The following is a 15,919-nucleotide window of genomic DNA, read 5'->3' as shown; positions in this document are numbered from 1 at the left end:
GCTGGGGTTTTCCTTTGTGAGATGAATTTCTATTAAAATTTCAATTCTTCAAGCATTTGGATTTTCTATTTATTTTTATGTCAGTTTTGATAGTGTCTCTTTAATGGAATTTGTCCACTTAATCTAAGTTGCATACCTTATTGTTGTATAAGTTTTATAACTAACAAATTTATAAGTGTCCTGTATAAGCTCCACTCAAATCTTTGCAATTTAACACTCAGGAACTAATAAGAAATTAAAAAAAAAATATTGACTGAGTTTTTACTATACTATTTTATTTTTTTAATTAAGGTATCATGTATTATTTGCTTCAGGGGTACAGATCTAATGAATCATCAGTCTTACACAATTCACAGCACTCACCATAGCACATACCCTCCCCAATGTCCATAATACAGCCACCCTACTCCTTCCCTGCCACCTTATTCCCCCTACCCCCCAGCAACCCTCAGTTTGTTTCCTGAAATTAAGAGTCTCTTATGACTTGTCCCCCTCCCCAGCCCCATTTTGTTTCATTTTGAAAATATATGTCTTGTGCCTCACTGAACAAGATTATGTTTGGAACTTTAAGAATATTTCAATAAGAATTTTTAAGTATTTTTCTCCTTCTAGAAAATTATGTTTAATCTAACATATATGATCATTTTATACTCATTTCATCAATAATTTAATAATTTAAGTACTATTTTATATAAAGAAATACTTAGAACATAATAGTTTTTTCCTTAGTTATATTAAGAAATATTATTTAGAAAACCCTGAGGGAAAAGAAAACTAATATTTCACAGTATCCACACTAAACCAGCTCCAAGTTTCACTGCTTTAAAAGTAAATGATAGGCACTCGTTATTTTTCAAAGCATCAAAGAAGAATTTATTAGTATTTTTCAGAGAGGAACTGAACTCCAGAATAGAACAAAAGTAAACAATTGTTAATGACCACAAATATTTATTCTTTGGAATTCTGTATTTTCTCATTAATGAAATAGGAGAATTTGTTTCTTGTCTCACAGCAACATAACTGCCTCAGAAGTGAAAACTTCATATAATCATAAGTCCCAAGAAGTTTAGTAATTCATCTTCATGTATGCATAAGTAATCTATTTTCTGGAACTATTTTATTACTCTACTACTTATTTTATTACTTATATTTAATGGGTACAGGTGTATAATTTGCCTCCTTAGGTAGATTATAGTTTCAGGGATAGAGACGAATAGTATAGTCCTTTGTCAAGTACTAGCAATACTATTTAAAAGAGTATTGTCAGATCGATCTAAGATGGCGACTGTGGAACCGGAAACCACCCCTACTCCTAATCCCCCGCCTACAGAAGAAGAGAAAACAGAATCTAATCAGGAGGTTGCTAACCCAGAACACTATATTAAACATCCTTTACAGAACAGATGGGCACTCTGGTTTTTTAAAAATGATAAAAGCAAAACTTGGCAAGCAAACCTTCGGCTGATCTCTAAGTTTGATACTGTTGAAGACTTTTGGGCTCTGTACAACCACATCCAGTTGTCTAGTAATTTAATGCCTGGCTGTGACTACTCACTTTTTAAGGATGGTATTGAGCCTATGTGGGAAGATGAGAAAAACAAACGAGGAGGACGATGGCTAATTACATTGAACAAGCAGCAGAGACGAAGTGACCTGGATTGCTTTTGGCTAGAGACACTGCTGTGCCTTATTGGAGAATCTTTTGATGACTACAGTGATGATGTATGTGGAGCTGTTGTTAATGTTAGAGCTAAAGGTGATAAGATAGCAATATGGACTACTGAATGTGAAAACAGAGAGGCTGTTACACATATAGGGAGGGTATACAAGGAAAGGTTAGGACTTCCTCCAAAGATAGTGATTGGTTATCAGTCCCATGCAGACACAGCTACTAAGAGCGGCTCCACCACTAAAAATAGGTTTGTTGTTTAAGAAGACACCTTCTGAGTATTCTCATAGGAGACTGCGTCAAGCAATCGAGATTTGGGAGCTGAACCAAAGCCTCTTCAAAAGCAGAGTGGACTGCATTTAAATTTGATTTCCATCTAAATGTTGCTAAGATATAAGAGAAGTCTCATTCGCCTTTGTCTTGTACTTCTGTGTTCATATTTTTTTTTTTTTAATTTTGGCTAGAGTGTCCACTATCCCAATCAAAGAATTACAGTACACATCATCCCCAGAATCCATAAGTGTGTTCCTGGCCCACTCTGTAATAGCTTAGTAGAATTACCATTACAAACACATTTTACCTATCCACAATATTCAAAAAAGAACTTGCATTTCTATACCTTACAGGAAAAAAATTTTGTTTATGTTCCATTGTATGCAGGAGCATATTTTGCTGGTTTGAAAGAGTATGATGCATACAGTTTTCTAGCAATTTTCTTTGTTTCTTTTTACAGCATTGTCTTTGCTGTACTCTTGCTGATGGCTGCTAGATTTTAATTTATTTGTTTCCCTACTTGATTCTGATTTCAGTTTTTCATTTGTTTTGCTTTTGTTTTTTTTCCTCATGTAACATTGGTGAAGGATCCAGGAATATGACACAAAGGTGGAATAAACATTAATTTTGTGCAAAAAAAAAAAAAAAAAAAAAAAGAGTATTGGGACTTTAGCCAACTTAATCTCTATAAACCTCAATTTCCTCATCTGTAATATGAACTTAAAAATTATGACTTTTTCTTGACATAATAAATGTAAGTCAAAACTGGCATGTAAAAACACTAAACCAATTTTAAATAATAATGGCAACAATAACGACAATAATAATGGAAACATTGTCTGCTGATTATCCACTTTGGTCCTTTCCCCTTTTCCATATTGTACTTTCAACTAAATTCAGTCCATGCACAGATTTGGAATGGCCTGTGATACAAAAATGTCTTTTACATTTTTAAGGCTGGAAAAAAAAAAAAAAAGAAAGAAAGACAGACAAGAAAAAAGAAAAAAAACAAAGAATCAAAACCAAAGAAAATCAAAGATCTTATGACCTACAAAACTACTATTTTTGCTCTCTACCTTGACAGAAAAGGTTACTGCCCCTTACTGAGTTATATGCAGTTAATTTCATATTTAATCAATACTTATATTCAATAAGTATAATAATAAGATAATAACCTTAGGTTTGATTAATTGATTAGCTTACTCAAGCTAGATAAATGGAAAAGAGTACACAGAAAGGAATCAATTTAGAGCCGTGTTTTGAATAATATGACTGAAATTTCTACTTACATATAGTAAAGCTTGTAAAGCATAATGAATATCATGTAAAACATAATGAATAATGGAGTATTTCACAAACAGTTGTAAATGGCCAATTTAATGGTGCAAAAGTTGAACAAAACCAAAAGGAAATTACAGAAATTCATTTTGTTAATTAATTGAAGTGACTGATTTGGCAATTAAATGATGCCAGCTAAAATAATCTCTCCATTTCTGCTATTTTAGGGTTTTTTTTGTTTGTTTTTTGGAAACAATGAACTTTAAAAAACTAATTTGTATAACTAAAAATATTATCTAAATGCATGGCAGGTAGAATTCCAAGATGACCCACAAGATCTGCAGCCTGAGTACACATACCTCCTGCCAGTTACTCTGTCAAAAACTAAGATAAGTACTCTGTGTAAATTAGGTCCCAAATTAGTTGACTGTAAAATAAGAAGATTATCCAGGGAGTCTGACTTAATCACCTGAAGTCAGATACAGAGGAAGTAAGAAATTAAAACTTGGAGGGATTCTCAGATGAGAAATTCTTTTTTGTCTTTGAAGATGGTGAGTTCATAGGTTAAGGAATGCAGATAGCAACTGAGAACTGAAATTGGCCCTTGGTGACAACTTTGAAAGGACAGACTTAGTCCTACAACCATAAACAACCAAGTTCTGCCAAAAACCTGAATGAAGTTGGAAGCAGATTCTTCTCCAGAGCCTCTAGCCTAGAACTCAGTGCATCTGACAGTCTGATTTTAGACTATGAGACCCCAAGTAGAAAACCTCGTCATGGCATGTATAGATTTCTGACCTATGTTGTCTTAGTCTGTTAAACTTGAGGTGATTGTTATTCAGCAATGGAAAAGTTATACCAATGAACATTTTCAAAGTCTTAAATTTCTCATATTTGGGCATTTTTATTATTTAAAATTTTTAAGTTTGCCGATTTTCATTCACACCATGCCAGGTCAACAGAGACTTAGAAAAATTGTCTGAACAAAGATCATATTAAATTTAAAATAGATGATCCTTAAGATTTCAGAGTTTCTTGGGCAGAGAAATGACAGACACATGTATGATTTCATAACTCTTTATTAACTTCTCTATCTTTTCAATTTCACAGTAATGATAGTTAATAGGAGGTTTTCAAAATAAGTTCATAGGTAAAGTCAATCAAAATTCTTGCAACAAATATTTACCTTATTTTATGAGATTATGTTATGGTCAAGTGGTTTCATCCCTAAAAACACTATAACCTATCTGGAATATTTCTAATACTTTCAGTTTTGAATTTTTGACCACAGAAGACTATGAGTCTCAGCTAGCTATCATGATATTTGTTTCAGACACAAAAAGAAAATAATTTTTGAGCCATTTTTACTGCCATGTGGACCATATTCAATACTTCAGTATCATACTTTTGCTATATATTCACAAATCTAACTTTTCCTGAAGGCAAACAAACGTATTAGATAGGAGATTAAGGAACCACTGCAATGCTTTTTGAAAAATATTTGCCCCAAGTCATGTCTCCAGAGTTCCAAAAAATGTCTTGTCTATTTCAGTCTATGGAATTGGAGGAACTGAATAACAAGAAAACAGTATGTGTCAGACATAGTCTGTTAAATTTTCTAGAAATAATTTTTCTGCTATGTGCAGAGTATTTATCAGCATGATCTTTTTAATCTTTACACCCAGACTGTAAAGTAAATCCCATTATTATCCCCATATTACAGATAAGCAAACTGAAGTACAGTGGGGTTAAGAACCGTGTCTAAGACCACAAAGCCATCAAGAGGCTGAATCAGGATCTCAGTGAGGCATACTAGTCTCATCTGCTTAACCATTGCCCAATATTGTCTCCATACCTGAATATGAGGAACAGAATACCTTCAAGTTAAATCTAGTTACTTCATAAATGCTTAACTTAAATAGTAAAAATATTTGAGAAAATTTTATATAAAACAAGATTAAATGTTCAATTTGATCTGGTGTCTATTTGACAATAAAAATAAACTCCTTTAAATTACATGTGGCATAAGGACTGTCTTTAAAGGTTTTATTCATGTTTTTACTTGTCTCTTACTTATTAGTAGGTGTATTTAACAATACATCAGAGGATGTATTGTAAATTGAAATTTGCAAACACGTGAGATTTGATGAGACTTGCTTACAATGTCAGTAAATGCAATACTTGCTGTGTACCATGATGCTCCATGAAGTGCTTCATGGAAAGCCTCTGTACTCTGTCACAGTTGGCTGCACTTATGCCTGCAAATCATGTCCACTAGGTCATACTTGCTTACTGGGGGGTAAAAATTTGCTAATTGGGATGTCACACTCTTTGAATATCAACTGGTTGTTTTCTGCTTGTTTTATTGGCTATGGAGAGGATTATACCATGATTTTTGATTCATCTATTTTTCCTTCTAATTGTATTTATTTTTGTTTGTTTGTTTTTCAGTGAAACTATGTAGTTGGTTGCTTGTAGATTTAGAATTCCTCGAGGATTATTTTATCATTATGAAACGTTCCTCTTTTCTCTTAAAAAAATATGTTAACTTACAGTCTACTTTGTCTGATAATCCAATAGCTATACCACCCTTCATTGACTAGATTGTTTTGGGGTTTTTTCCCCATCCTTTAACTGAACTTGTTGTTTGTTGATTTAAAAAGCTGTGTGTTAGAAATTCCATGTTTCTACCTTGCCTTGCATATGGTAGGAGCTCATAAATTATTTGTTGAACGAACAAGAGAATATATGTTTAGATGAATGAATGAATGAATGGCTTTGAATCTAGGTTTTCTGACTTAGAGACTTTCTTTCAAATTACTTCCAAATGCATTGTCTTTACTTGGCTGCCATATAGTTTTACATTTATTAACAACCACCTCCCTTCACTATATATTCCCCCAGGTATAATGATTTTATGAGGTACAGCTTATATGAAGTACCGATTGACATATAGCCCTGTCTCCAGAGCTTGCCAGAGAGTGCAAGTTATGGTGAGCACAGTGAGCATGCTGTTGAGATCAAAGTTACTAAATTCTCCAAGGCCAAGTTTTTAGAAATCCTGCTGCTTGGTCTAATGTGCCTCTTCTGCCTCTGGATAGGATAAGGGATAAATGTTTTATAGATTTACCACCAAAAAAAAAAAAAAAATTGAAGGAAATCAGAGTTGCTGTTCTTCAGTACTTAGTGGCTGAAGAAGCTTCACTGTTCTCCTTCCTCCTCCCCACCTACTGAAGGTAACAGCTGAATTACAACCAAATATGAATACAAATTATGAAATCAGACTGAGATGGCATTAAGAAAGTCTACTATCTGGCAGGAAAAGGGAGAAACAACAGAGCAAAGTCAATAGCAGTTTCTAAAATATTAAATTTCACCATGTTTACAGTTGAACCCCCCAAGAGATTAATTTTATATATTTTATTTTTCTTATTAAGATTTCTTGTTTGCATGATTTTTCCTGCATTATACTGAGCAACTGACCAATTCCATTGCCTTAAACTCTTCCCTCTTCTTTATTCAACCCAGTTATCAGAATGGTTGAATAATTCTCCAAGGATAAATTTAACTATACTATAAGAATGTTGATGTGGGGAAATAATGTATTAACTCCATTGAAATTTTAGTGAAACTGCAAGTAGGTTCTCATGTGAAAAGATAATGAGTCCTAGGAAACTGTTCAAATCTTAAGTGTTGAGCTATAAGGATTTTTAAAATGTGTTAATTATTAAAAAATTATTAAATATGACTATTGATTATTTTCTAGCTCAGTTTTATCTTTCTATTTAAAAAAGTATCTGTAGAGTTCCATTTTTGTTTAATGAAACAAATCTTTATACTATTGATTTGTGTAGAGTCTGCACTGAATTAGCTAACCTTTTATTTTGCCTTACCCTCAAAAGTACTCAATCTAATTTTTATAAGAAGTCTTTGTTCTAAAAAAAAAAAAAAAAGAAGAAGAAGAAGAAGAAGAAGAAGAAGTCTTTGTCCGAAAGTAATCATTTTCAACTAAATGCTTTGTGCCTTATATACCTTAGAGGAAAGATACTAACATACAAAGGCTAGTACTGAAGAACAATGTCATTCTAACCTGTGTGATCCGCACCCCCAAGCAATTGCTGACAGATTAGGAATTTCAGATAAAAAGCCCAGATCAGTTTGTGTGATGGAATCCTATTGAGGAAAATTCATTAACACATCAATTTATAAGCATAAACAGTGTATTTGAGATGTTTATGTCCTGTGAACATATTAAAAACTTAATTTAGCATCATATTAGAATGAAATAAATAGATTGACCCTATTCAGGAACGATTATGTTCACAAAATAGATTTCCGTCCTCTGTATATTGGCAGCATGTCAGCTTTGAAACAAAACAACTAGAACATTACTGAAGTGTCTCCTACACAAAAGCATTTCACAAAAGCAAGAGGTTGCTCTAGCTGGTGGAATTAAATTATTAAATTTGTTGCTCTTAAATATGCTTTCTGTCCTAAGGTTACTGGGATTTGAGGAATTAGGAATGAGATGTGATGAAAAGCCAAAACCCTGATTTTAAGTTTACTCTTCAAAGAAGTAGAAACAAAAGCAGTAAACAAAGGTGATGGATACTAATTATAGGAAATTATAATTTACTGAAGTTAAATTTTTCTATTTCTCCAAGAGTAGTGTTTTCTTTACACACCCTCAAGCAGCCAAACTCTCTAACTCTCAGGACTTTGGAAATTATTTCTATGTGCAGTTTCCAATACATTACAGAATGATAGACAATAAAATGGCCTAATATCAAATCTGAAACATTACACCTTTAAAAGTAAAGCATACCTTTGGGAGAAGACGGTGTTAGTCACGAGTTCAGGATTCTCCCAAATATTGGAAAACAAAAGCAAAGCAAAATTTTACAACACAATGAGACAAATTATAACAACACCACCAATAACAAAAACACAAAAGCAAAAACTAAAAACCTATATATGGCATGAATTTATCCTTGCTAATATTACAGAAGAAATTGCACTGGTATAGCTGGGCCCTCCCATTATAGCTATTCCAAGAGGAATATCCATATAGAATTGATTCCATGTATGATAACACATACATCTATCCACCCTAGCTTTGCCTTTCTAGAAAATGGTGAGGGTAGGGATATAAGGAAAAAATTAAAAGACACTTATCTTAGGAGATAGGAAAATGAAAATGAGGGAGCTAAGGATAAAACTTCAGCAGTGTATCTTTGTCCATCTCCTTTTCTGTCATGAATTTCCATCTTTCTGTCTTGGTTTCCATTTGACAAGTGCCTTCATTCTTTCCCCCAACCCCACTGGAGAGACCAATTCAAAAGTATACAAATTACATACCATCTGTTCCATTGTCAATTCAGTGCTAACTATTGCTGATGGATAAATTTCACAGAAGTAGTTAATGTTTCTAAGATAAACCAATTAGGAAAAATAACAGACTTCAGAAAGAACAACTCAGGCAGCCATAAACAATTTATCTAGTTTTTTCAAAGCCACTGATTTCATACAAAACAATTCCCAATCAAGCTGATTTCATATTCCATATGAGGATATTTGATGACTTTGAGAGGGAATGCAAAGTCTTCTAATTAGCTATGAGTTCAAACTAGATAGGACATTGGACTTGTGATAGAACATAACAAAGCAATAAACAATGCAACTAATGGGGCAGTCTGTCACTCACTGGTAAGTTACTCACATTGAGATAAACCACATCATTCAGTAAGTAGAAGTTCTGTTCTTAAAGGATCTTCATTATTTTACTTTCCACAGAAGGTATGTATGCATCAGAAAGAATTAGATTTACTTTGACAACATACAATGACATTGTGAAAGTCAGAGTTCCCTCTGCTTGTTCACTATTGACCCAAATAAATGAAACCCAGCAAGTCATGTCCTCCTTTTCCAGCATATGAACAGATAAATAAACCTTTCACCCAATTGTTTATGTTCTACAAATGTGTGACAAGTCTTCCTCTCCCCCACTCAGTCATTCCTCATGAATTTGAGTCTCTTATTTATTTCAGGAAATGTCTTGAGCATCTAATTACACTTCAGAGAGATTAGTAGACAATCTCTCTACATTTGCTTGTATTACTGCTGACCCAGATTTATTCATTTAGTTTCCAAGTAAATTTCAGTCAATGTACCTGACTCAGCTGGTTTCCTGACTGATGACCGCTCACATTTCGCTTTGGATGTTGTATCTGCAGAGCAGTCTTTACCTGAATTAAGTAATCTAATAGCAGAAAACCTAATGTAAAAATATTAATATGAGCAGAAATTTTCCAGAGAAAGGATTTCTATAAGGAAGCTAAGGGTACAACAAAGCTAATACCTGTTGCAAAGGAAGTTGTATACAAATAGTGCATGTTACAGAGCCATTGTGGATGTTTCATAATTCCTGATTTTGAAACGCATATTAAAAATTATATCCACTTTGACCCAAACAACTGTCTTTTATTATAAAATTAATTTATTTAACTTAGATTCTGATCTGACTTCTCATTCCTTGAAGAAATGGTTAAAAAAGTGACCTGCTCACTTTTTTTTTCAGTCAAATACACTTAGTTAGAAAATAATAAACTCACTTTATAAACTATATTTAGATGAGCTCTAACTTTATTAAAAAACAAACTTCTTGGTCATTTCTGTAAGTAATCTTAGCCAAATAATAGTGACCCCCCAAAAGCATAAATCTGCTTACATCAGAAAACAATGATATATTTAGAATATTGTTAGTGAAGTGTAATGCTGAAGGTACACATTTTGTGAAATTTTTCCATATTCAGAAATGAAAGTAAATGCAAACATTTTAAAATGTTTTATGAACGAATACTTTAGCATCAGAGGATATAAACTTTAAAAGTTATTGCTAAATATGTCACAGAATGCCTCAATGCAAAGTAGCTATTTTTGTAATGTTATGATAAAAATTTCACATTAACAACAACAAAAATAAGCAGTAACATTTATTGAATAGTTACAATTATCAGGCACTGTGTTCAGCTCACTTTACATGCATTATATTAATTGAATTGCATAATAACTCAATGGGACTGTTACTAATGCTCTCATCTTACAAATGAGAAAAATCATTCTTACTCATGGAAATGGTACACAGTATTTTGTTTAAAAAAATGTCAGGGGCACCTGGGTGGCTCAGTGGGTTAAACCTTTGCCTTCATCTCAGGTCATGATCCCAGGGTCCTGGGATCAAGTCCCGCATCGGGCTCTCTGCTCAGCGGGGAGCCTGCTTCCCCCTCTCTCTCTCTGCCTGCCTCTCTGCCTACTTGTGATCTCTGTCAAATAAATAAATAAATAAAATCTTTTTTAAAAAAGTCAAAAATTTCTTAGTCCATATTTAAAAATCTAATTTCTATTTTTGAGATCAATAAAATATACATCTATTTCGTAGCATGCTGTATTCAGCTTGGGGTTTCAAAGGAAATAGTTTTTAATTACAGAATCCTAAAGCATTTAGGAGTTCAAGGTTAATTTTTGTTGTATAAGTGACACGTCAAAGTTTTTCATATTTTCCAGAGGTGCTCCTTTTGTGTTCCAAGATGACTACTGATGCTTTTTCATCACCCACAAAAACTATTTTTTTAACTTTCTACAATTATAAAACCTTCTGTAATCTGGAGCACATAAGTTTTATATAGCCTGATATAGTAGAAAAATGGAATGCCTTGGATACACAAATATCTAGTTTATTTACATTTCTTGAGAACATTTATTCTATTTTTTAAACATGGTAACTGCAAAAATATGCAGGAAACATACATATTCTAAGCCTCTGCAGAAGACAATAAAATGTAGATATATATATTTACTATAAAATAAGGTTTTAAAACAAGTTAATTTCTTTAGAAGGAGCATAGATTATTTTTCTTTTTAGTGAAGCAGTTTTGATCAGAGGCCAAAGGATCTTTTGTGTCTACAGTACAAGTATAAAAGGTAGATGCTTAGTGTTGAAGATGTACACTGTGATGGGCCACCCAGATGCCCTTGAGGGAGTAAGGACTGGTGGCTTTAAGAACTTCCTCAGCTCAGGCGGCCTGGGTGCCTGGATAGCTCAGTCGCTAGGCTAAGCATCTGACCAGCTCAGGTGGTGATCTCAGGGCCTTAGAATCAGCCTCCTTGGGCTCCCTCCTCAGCAGGGAGTCTGCTTGTCCTTCTTCCTCTTCCCTTGCAAGCCCCTCCACTCTGCTCCTGTGTTCTCTCTCCAATAAATAAATGAAATCTAGAAAGAAAGGAGAAAGGAAGAAAGAAAGAGAGAGAGAGAGAAAGAAGGAAGGAAGGACTGACTAACTTCCGGAGTGCAACCATACACAAGGTCACACACCCCTACCAGTGCAAATTGCAAACAGCAATGCCTGTCCAGCGTGAGCTTGTCCAAGCCAGGCCCCTCGACTCCACTGTGCTCTGAAGGACTTGCCCAGCCTTAGCTTCCTCTAAAACCTCCTCCAAGTTTATCTTCCTCCCTCTACCCACTGTTACTTTATCACTTCCTTTCACAAGGAAAACCTTGTTTGTAAACCTCTTGCATACTCATCTCTATCCCAGAACTGGCTTTCAGGTAACCCAGCCTGGAAAAATATTATTTGTTTTGTCTTTTGGTTTGCTTTGTTTTATTTGTTCCTCTGCAATCACTCCACCCAGAGACGCATTCAGAGGACATTAAAATAACAAACAGAAAGGAACAACCGAACTGATAACAAACTTCAGAACTGGGTGGTCAGCTTAGTACCTGTCTGATAGTGTAAGTCTCAGAACAGTGCAGCTCTTTGAGGCTGGTTCTGAAGGAAGTAGATGTGATGATGCAGCCCGGAGATGGAGAGAGTTTTAAAGGTACATGTCCTGGCAAATGCTTGGTCAGTTTTAAAAATAGGTGTCTTTCTTGTTTGTTTTCCGGCTTGCTAGCTGTTTTTTCCTTCCTTCCTTCCTTTCCTGACAATATTTGAATAATGAAAATAAGTATTGATAAATTTGGCATTTTCCAAAATGGAAATCGAAATATTCCTTACTGATATATGGAATTCTTTGGTTTATAGGTGCCAGTGTATTTTTCTTTTTAATTTCTAATTCTGAAGACAAACTGCCAAAATCTTACAAACTATTTCAGTCACTGTAAATGGCACTAACCCCACATGATATGAAAATAATCATTTGGGGTCTAAAAGGTGTGTATATACAATCATTGTGTCTCTGCCCCTTAAATTCAGAAGTTTAAAAAACTCTTTGAGAGTAATTTCTCATGAATCTGAGGTGTCAGGATTTTTTAGGTAAATGGATTTGAATTGAGAGCTTGTCTTTGCAAGATAGAAAGGGATTTAAGTATCTCCACCTAATTTAGCCCGGATTCAGGTGGCAAGTTGGTAATTTAAGTAATAAATTTTTGTTGTAAATTAAGATCATAACCAGTCTCAAAAAAAAAAAAAAAAAAAAGGCAATGAAAACCTGATTACTGTATTGAAAATGGCCAAACTCTCTCGCCTTATAGAATCAAAGTTTCTGAGGCATTGCTTAAGTAAAAGCACACATAAAATATATCACAAAGTAATTAAATTGAATTACTTTGGCTTCACTTTTTGCTAACAGAGCAAAATTTCTTACCCTGCCTTACCCTAATATGAATTGAAGGAACAAAATACTTTATTACTATTCTCTATATTGTAAAATCAAAGATGGGTTGTTTTTAAAATCAAATCCATTTGATATTCCTTATAGTTCTTATAATAGTTCCCCAAAGGTCAGAGTTGATAAAAACTTCTTTAAGGAATGTACTCAAGCGCTGGCTTTTTTGTTCTTATTTAATTCCAATGAATCTTTACCTTTTTTCATGCTCCGTTTCATCCAGCCATAAATCCTCTTCATGCAGGGTAATACACCAATAAATCAGTTTAAGGAGGTTGGCCCAATTTCCTGATGAGTCTTCAGGGTAAATTCTCTAGGTATTTATGAAATGGTATGTAATACTGAAGAATTATTGGAAAACAATTTTAAGGTAATCATACAGTTCATATGAGGTAGAAAAACATTTTTTTAATAAATTTCGAGTGGAGAAATCTTTTAATTGGCTTCAGAAAAATATACTGCTTAATATTTTAGCTAATAAAATGTAACAATTGTAAACTTTTCTCAAAAATGGGTAAAACTAGTTAATAACAGATTGGTCTTTCTGAAAGTTTTTTGTTTTTTGTTTTGTTTGTTTGTTTGTTTTGGTTTTTTGTTTTTTTTTAACCAAATGACCTCATCTTCTCTTTTTTCAAAAATTCTATTTAGTGCCAAACATTTAGTGTAAGAAAAAAAAAAAGGCCAGCCCTGGACATTATGACACAGGGAGGGTGGGCCCAAGAACCCAGAGGGTGTCCAGCAAGACCAGCCAAGAGAGTGTCCTTGGTCTCACACAAGATAGACATCAAACTCGAGTCAAGAGAAAGAGAAAGCAGAGTTCATTGAATAGCGTAAGTGACAGAGAGAGTAAAGCAGGTGGAATGTCTAGAAGACTTGGAAAGGAAAGGAGAGTGAGTCTCATCACAGTTTGGGGTTAAGGGTTTACAGTGGCAAGAGATCCAGGGTACGGTAGGATCAAAGGCAAGTGACAGGTGAATAATAGGTATTATTTCATAAATCATCAAAGGTAAGGGGTATTGATGCCAGTGTTGGTTGAGGTTTGTTCAAAGCTAACGTCCTGGAACATGTTTGGATTCTGGTTCTTTGATGTTGTCGGGCGTTTGGAAGCCAAGGACAAAGCTCAGAAGATGATTAACTTCCTTGCTCCCACCTTGGAGTAGAAGCATAGCTTTTTTGGTTTATCAGGATGCAAGGTGAAATATAGAACCTGAGTAGATAGAGCCTACCAGAAAAACGACAGAGATGGAACCTGTCTAAGAGTGTAATCCCTTTGGTTTCCCTATCTGAATTGGACCTGGGACAACAAATATGACACTCACAGCTAAGCCTCCATAGTTTTACACATTTATCTGATGCTTAAGATTAACCCATGTTGTGTTTCCATTGGCTATAATCTCAAAAAATATTTACTTTTGGACAGTCACTGAGCGACCCACAAAATATCTCTTACTGGGTGACTGCTCCTTCTTTACTTACTCGGTCTTCATCCTCACTCTAGTCGGTGTGCTCGATAGATAAGACTTATGGACTTCCCAATCACAAAATTTCCCCCACTTTCTAATAACACCCGCCTGAGAGCACACCTTGACCACTGTTTTATTATTGCACCAATGACTCAAGCAGTACATGTTCTTTCTAACACCCTCTTATGCACTGTGGTTCACGGGGTGAGCGTTCTCCCTCCCTGCAACCAGTAATAAACTCAATTTGTTTAACGATAAGAGTGTGCCTGGTGGGTTTTGGTTGAAGGGCACTAAATGAAAAAGTGCGTGGAATATTCATAAAGGACTAAAGGCCCAAAAGTAGGATCTTATAAGCAAACTTGCAGACAACCAGATCTTCAAATTAAATTTTAAATCTCAGTAGAACCTTTAAAGTTCCAAAATTAGGGTCTTGTGTGTTTGTTTTTGGCATGTCTTGTTTTTTTTTTGTTTGTTTGTTCTGGCATGTCTTGTTTTTTGATCTAGGATGATTAAGTTCTGCTCTAATATATATCCTTTATTCCTTAGAGAAAAAAGATAATTCATTGTCTTGCATCTCTTCTTGTTTAAAGGCCTGTGTTATAGCTTCTCCATCTTTTTTTCTGTAATCCCAATAAAACCAATTATGGAAGCGTTCCTTGGGTAATCAATACCCAGTACTTTTATCACTGTAACAGATCTTTCACAATTTTCACACTCTGAGAGCAGAAGCAAGAAAGTTAATCATTTTCTGAGTTTTGTCCTTGACCCCCAATTTTCAGTTATGCTATTGGTGTTCAAGACTGCCTGAAAAAAAACTGCAAATGTGAAAGGGGAAACTTAAATTATAATTCAGGGTTTTTTTAGATATGTATATTTAATTTATGCATAGATTTTGTATTTATATTAATAGGATAGTGTTAAGAATAGGGGGCAGTCTTTTTTTTTTTTAAGATTTATTATTTATTTGAGTGAGAGAGAGAGAGAACATGCACATGAGCAGGGGGAGGGGAAGAGGGAGAAGCAAGCTTCCCAATGAGCAGGGATCCAGACGTGGGACTCGATCCCAGGACCTGAGCTGAAGGCAGATGCTTAACTGATTGAGCCACCCACGTGCCACAGTCTTTTGTTTTTAAATATACTGTTTTATCAAATTTAGATAGAGTTACTTAGATACAGAACAATAAAGTCATTTCATCATATATATATATATATATATATATGCACACAGATATATGTGTGTGTGTATATATATATATATATGAATATATATGTGAATGTTTCTACAGAATGCCTCCTGACCAAATTTTGCTGACTATACACTGAGATGCTTAAGCTATTCAAACTCTATACTTAAGATTCTTTGGCAAGAAGAGATAGCTAGTTATTGTATATGTTAAAGTGGTCTTAGAGTTTCCATCCAAAAAGCCCTGGACCACCTTTTAAGAGCAGATATAAGGGTACCCTGTTATTGACTTTATTGTCTCCCTGGCATATTTTGGAGTTCCATCACAACACTCAATATAGCACAACACAAATAAAACCCACCACTAGACTTCAAAAAGTTTAAGAAGCTTAC

General features: G+C 34.3%; 1 protein-coding gene across 1 annotated transcript; it reads left to right on the top strand.

The window, feature by feature from the left end:
* Window positions 1-1,269: 1,269 nt before the first annotated feature.
* On the top strand, window positions 1,270-2,273 carry LOC132020541 (eukaryotic translation initiation factor 4E-like). Its single transcript, XM_059404678.1, has one exon. The coding sequence runs from the start codon at window positions 1,279-1,281 to the stop codon at window positions 1,930-1,932; it is 654 nt and encodes a 217-aa protein (XP_059260661.1). The 5' UTR covers window positions 1,270-1,278; the 3' UTR covers window positions 1,933-2,273.
* The last annotated feature ends 13,646 nt before the right edge of the window (window positions 2,274-15,919 follow it).

This window comes from Mustela nigripes, chromosome 6, assembly GCF_022355385.1.
Source record: "Mustela nigripes isolate SB6536 chromosome 6, MUSNIG.SB6536, whole genome shotgun sequence".
Taxonomy (NCBI): Eukaryota; Metazoa; Chordata; class Mammalia; order Carnivora; family Mustelidae; genus Mustela; species Mustela nigripes.
The sequence above is the reverse complement of the archived record's forward strand: the minus strand, read 5'-3'. Positions and strand labels throughout refer to the sequence as shown.

Excerpts from the sequence above, each read along its gene's own strand:
- LOC132020541 (XM_059404678.1), top strand. The coding sequence starts at position 1,279 with ATGGCGACTGTGGAACCGGAAACCACCCCTACTCCTAATCCCCCGCCT.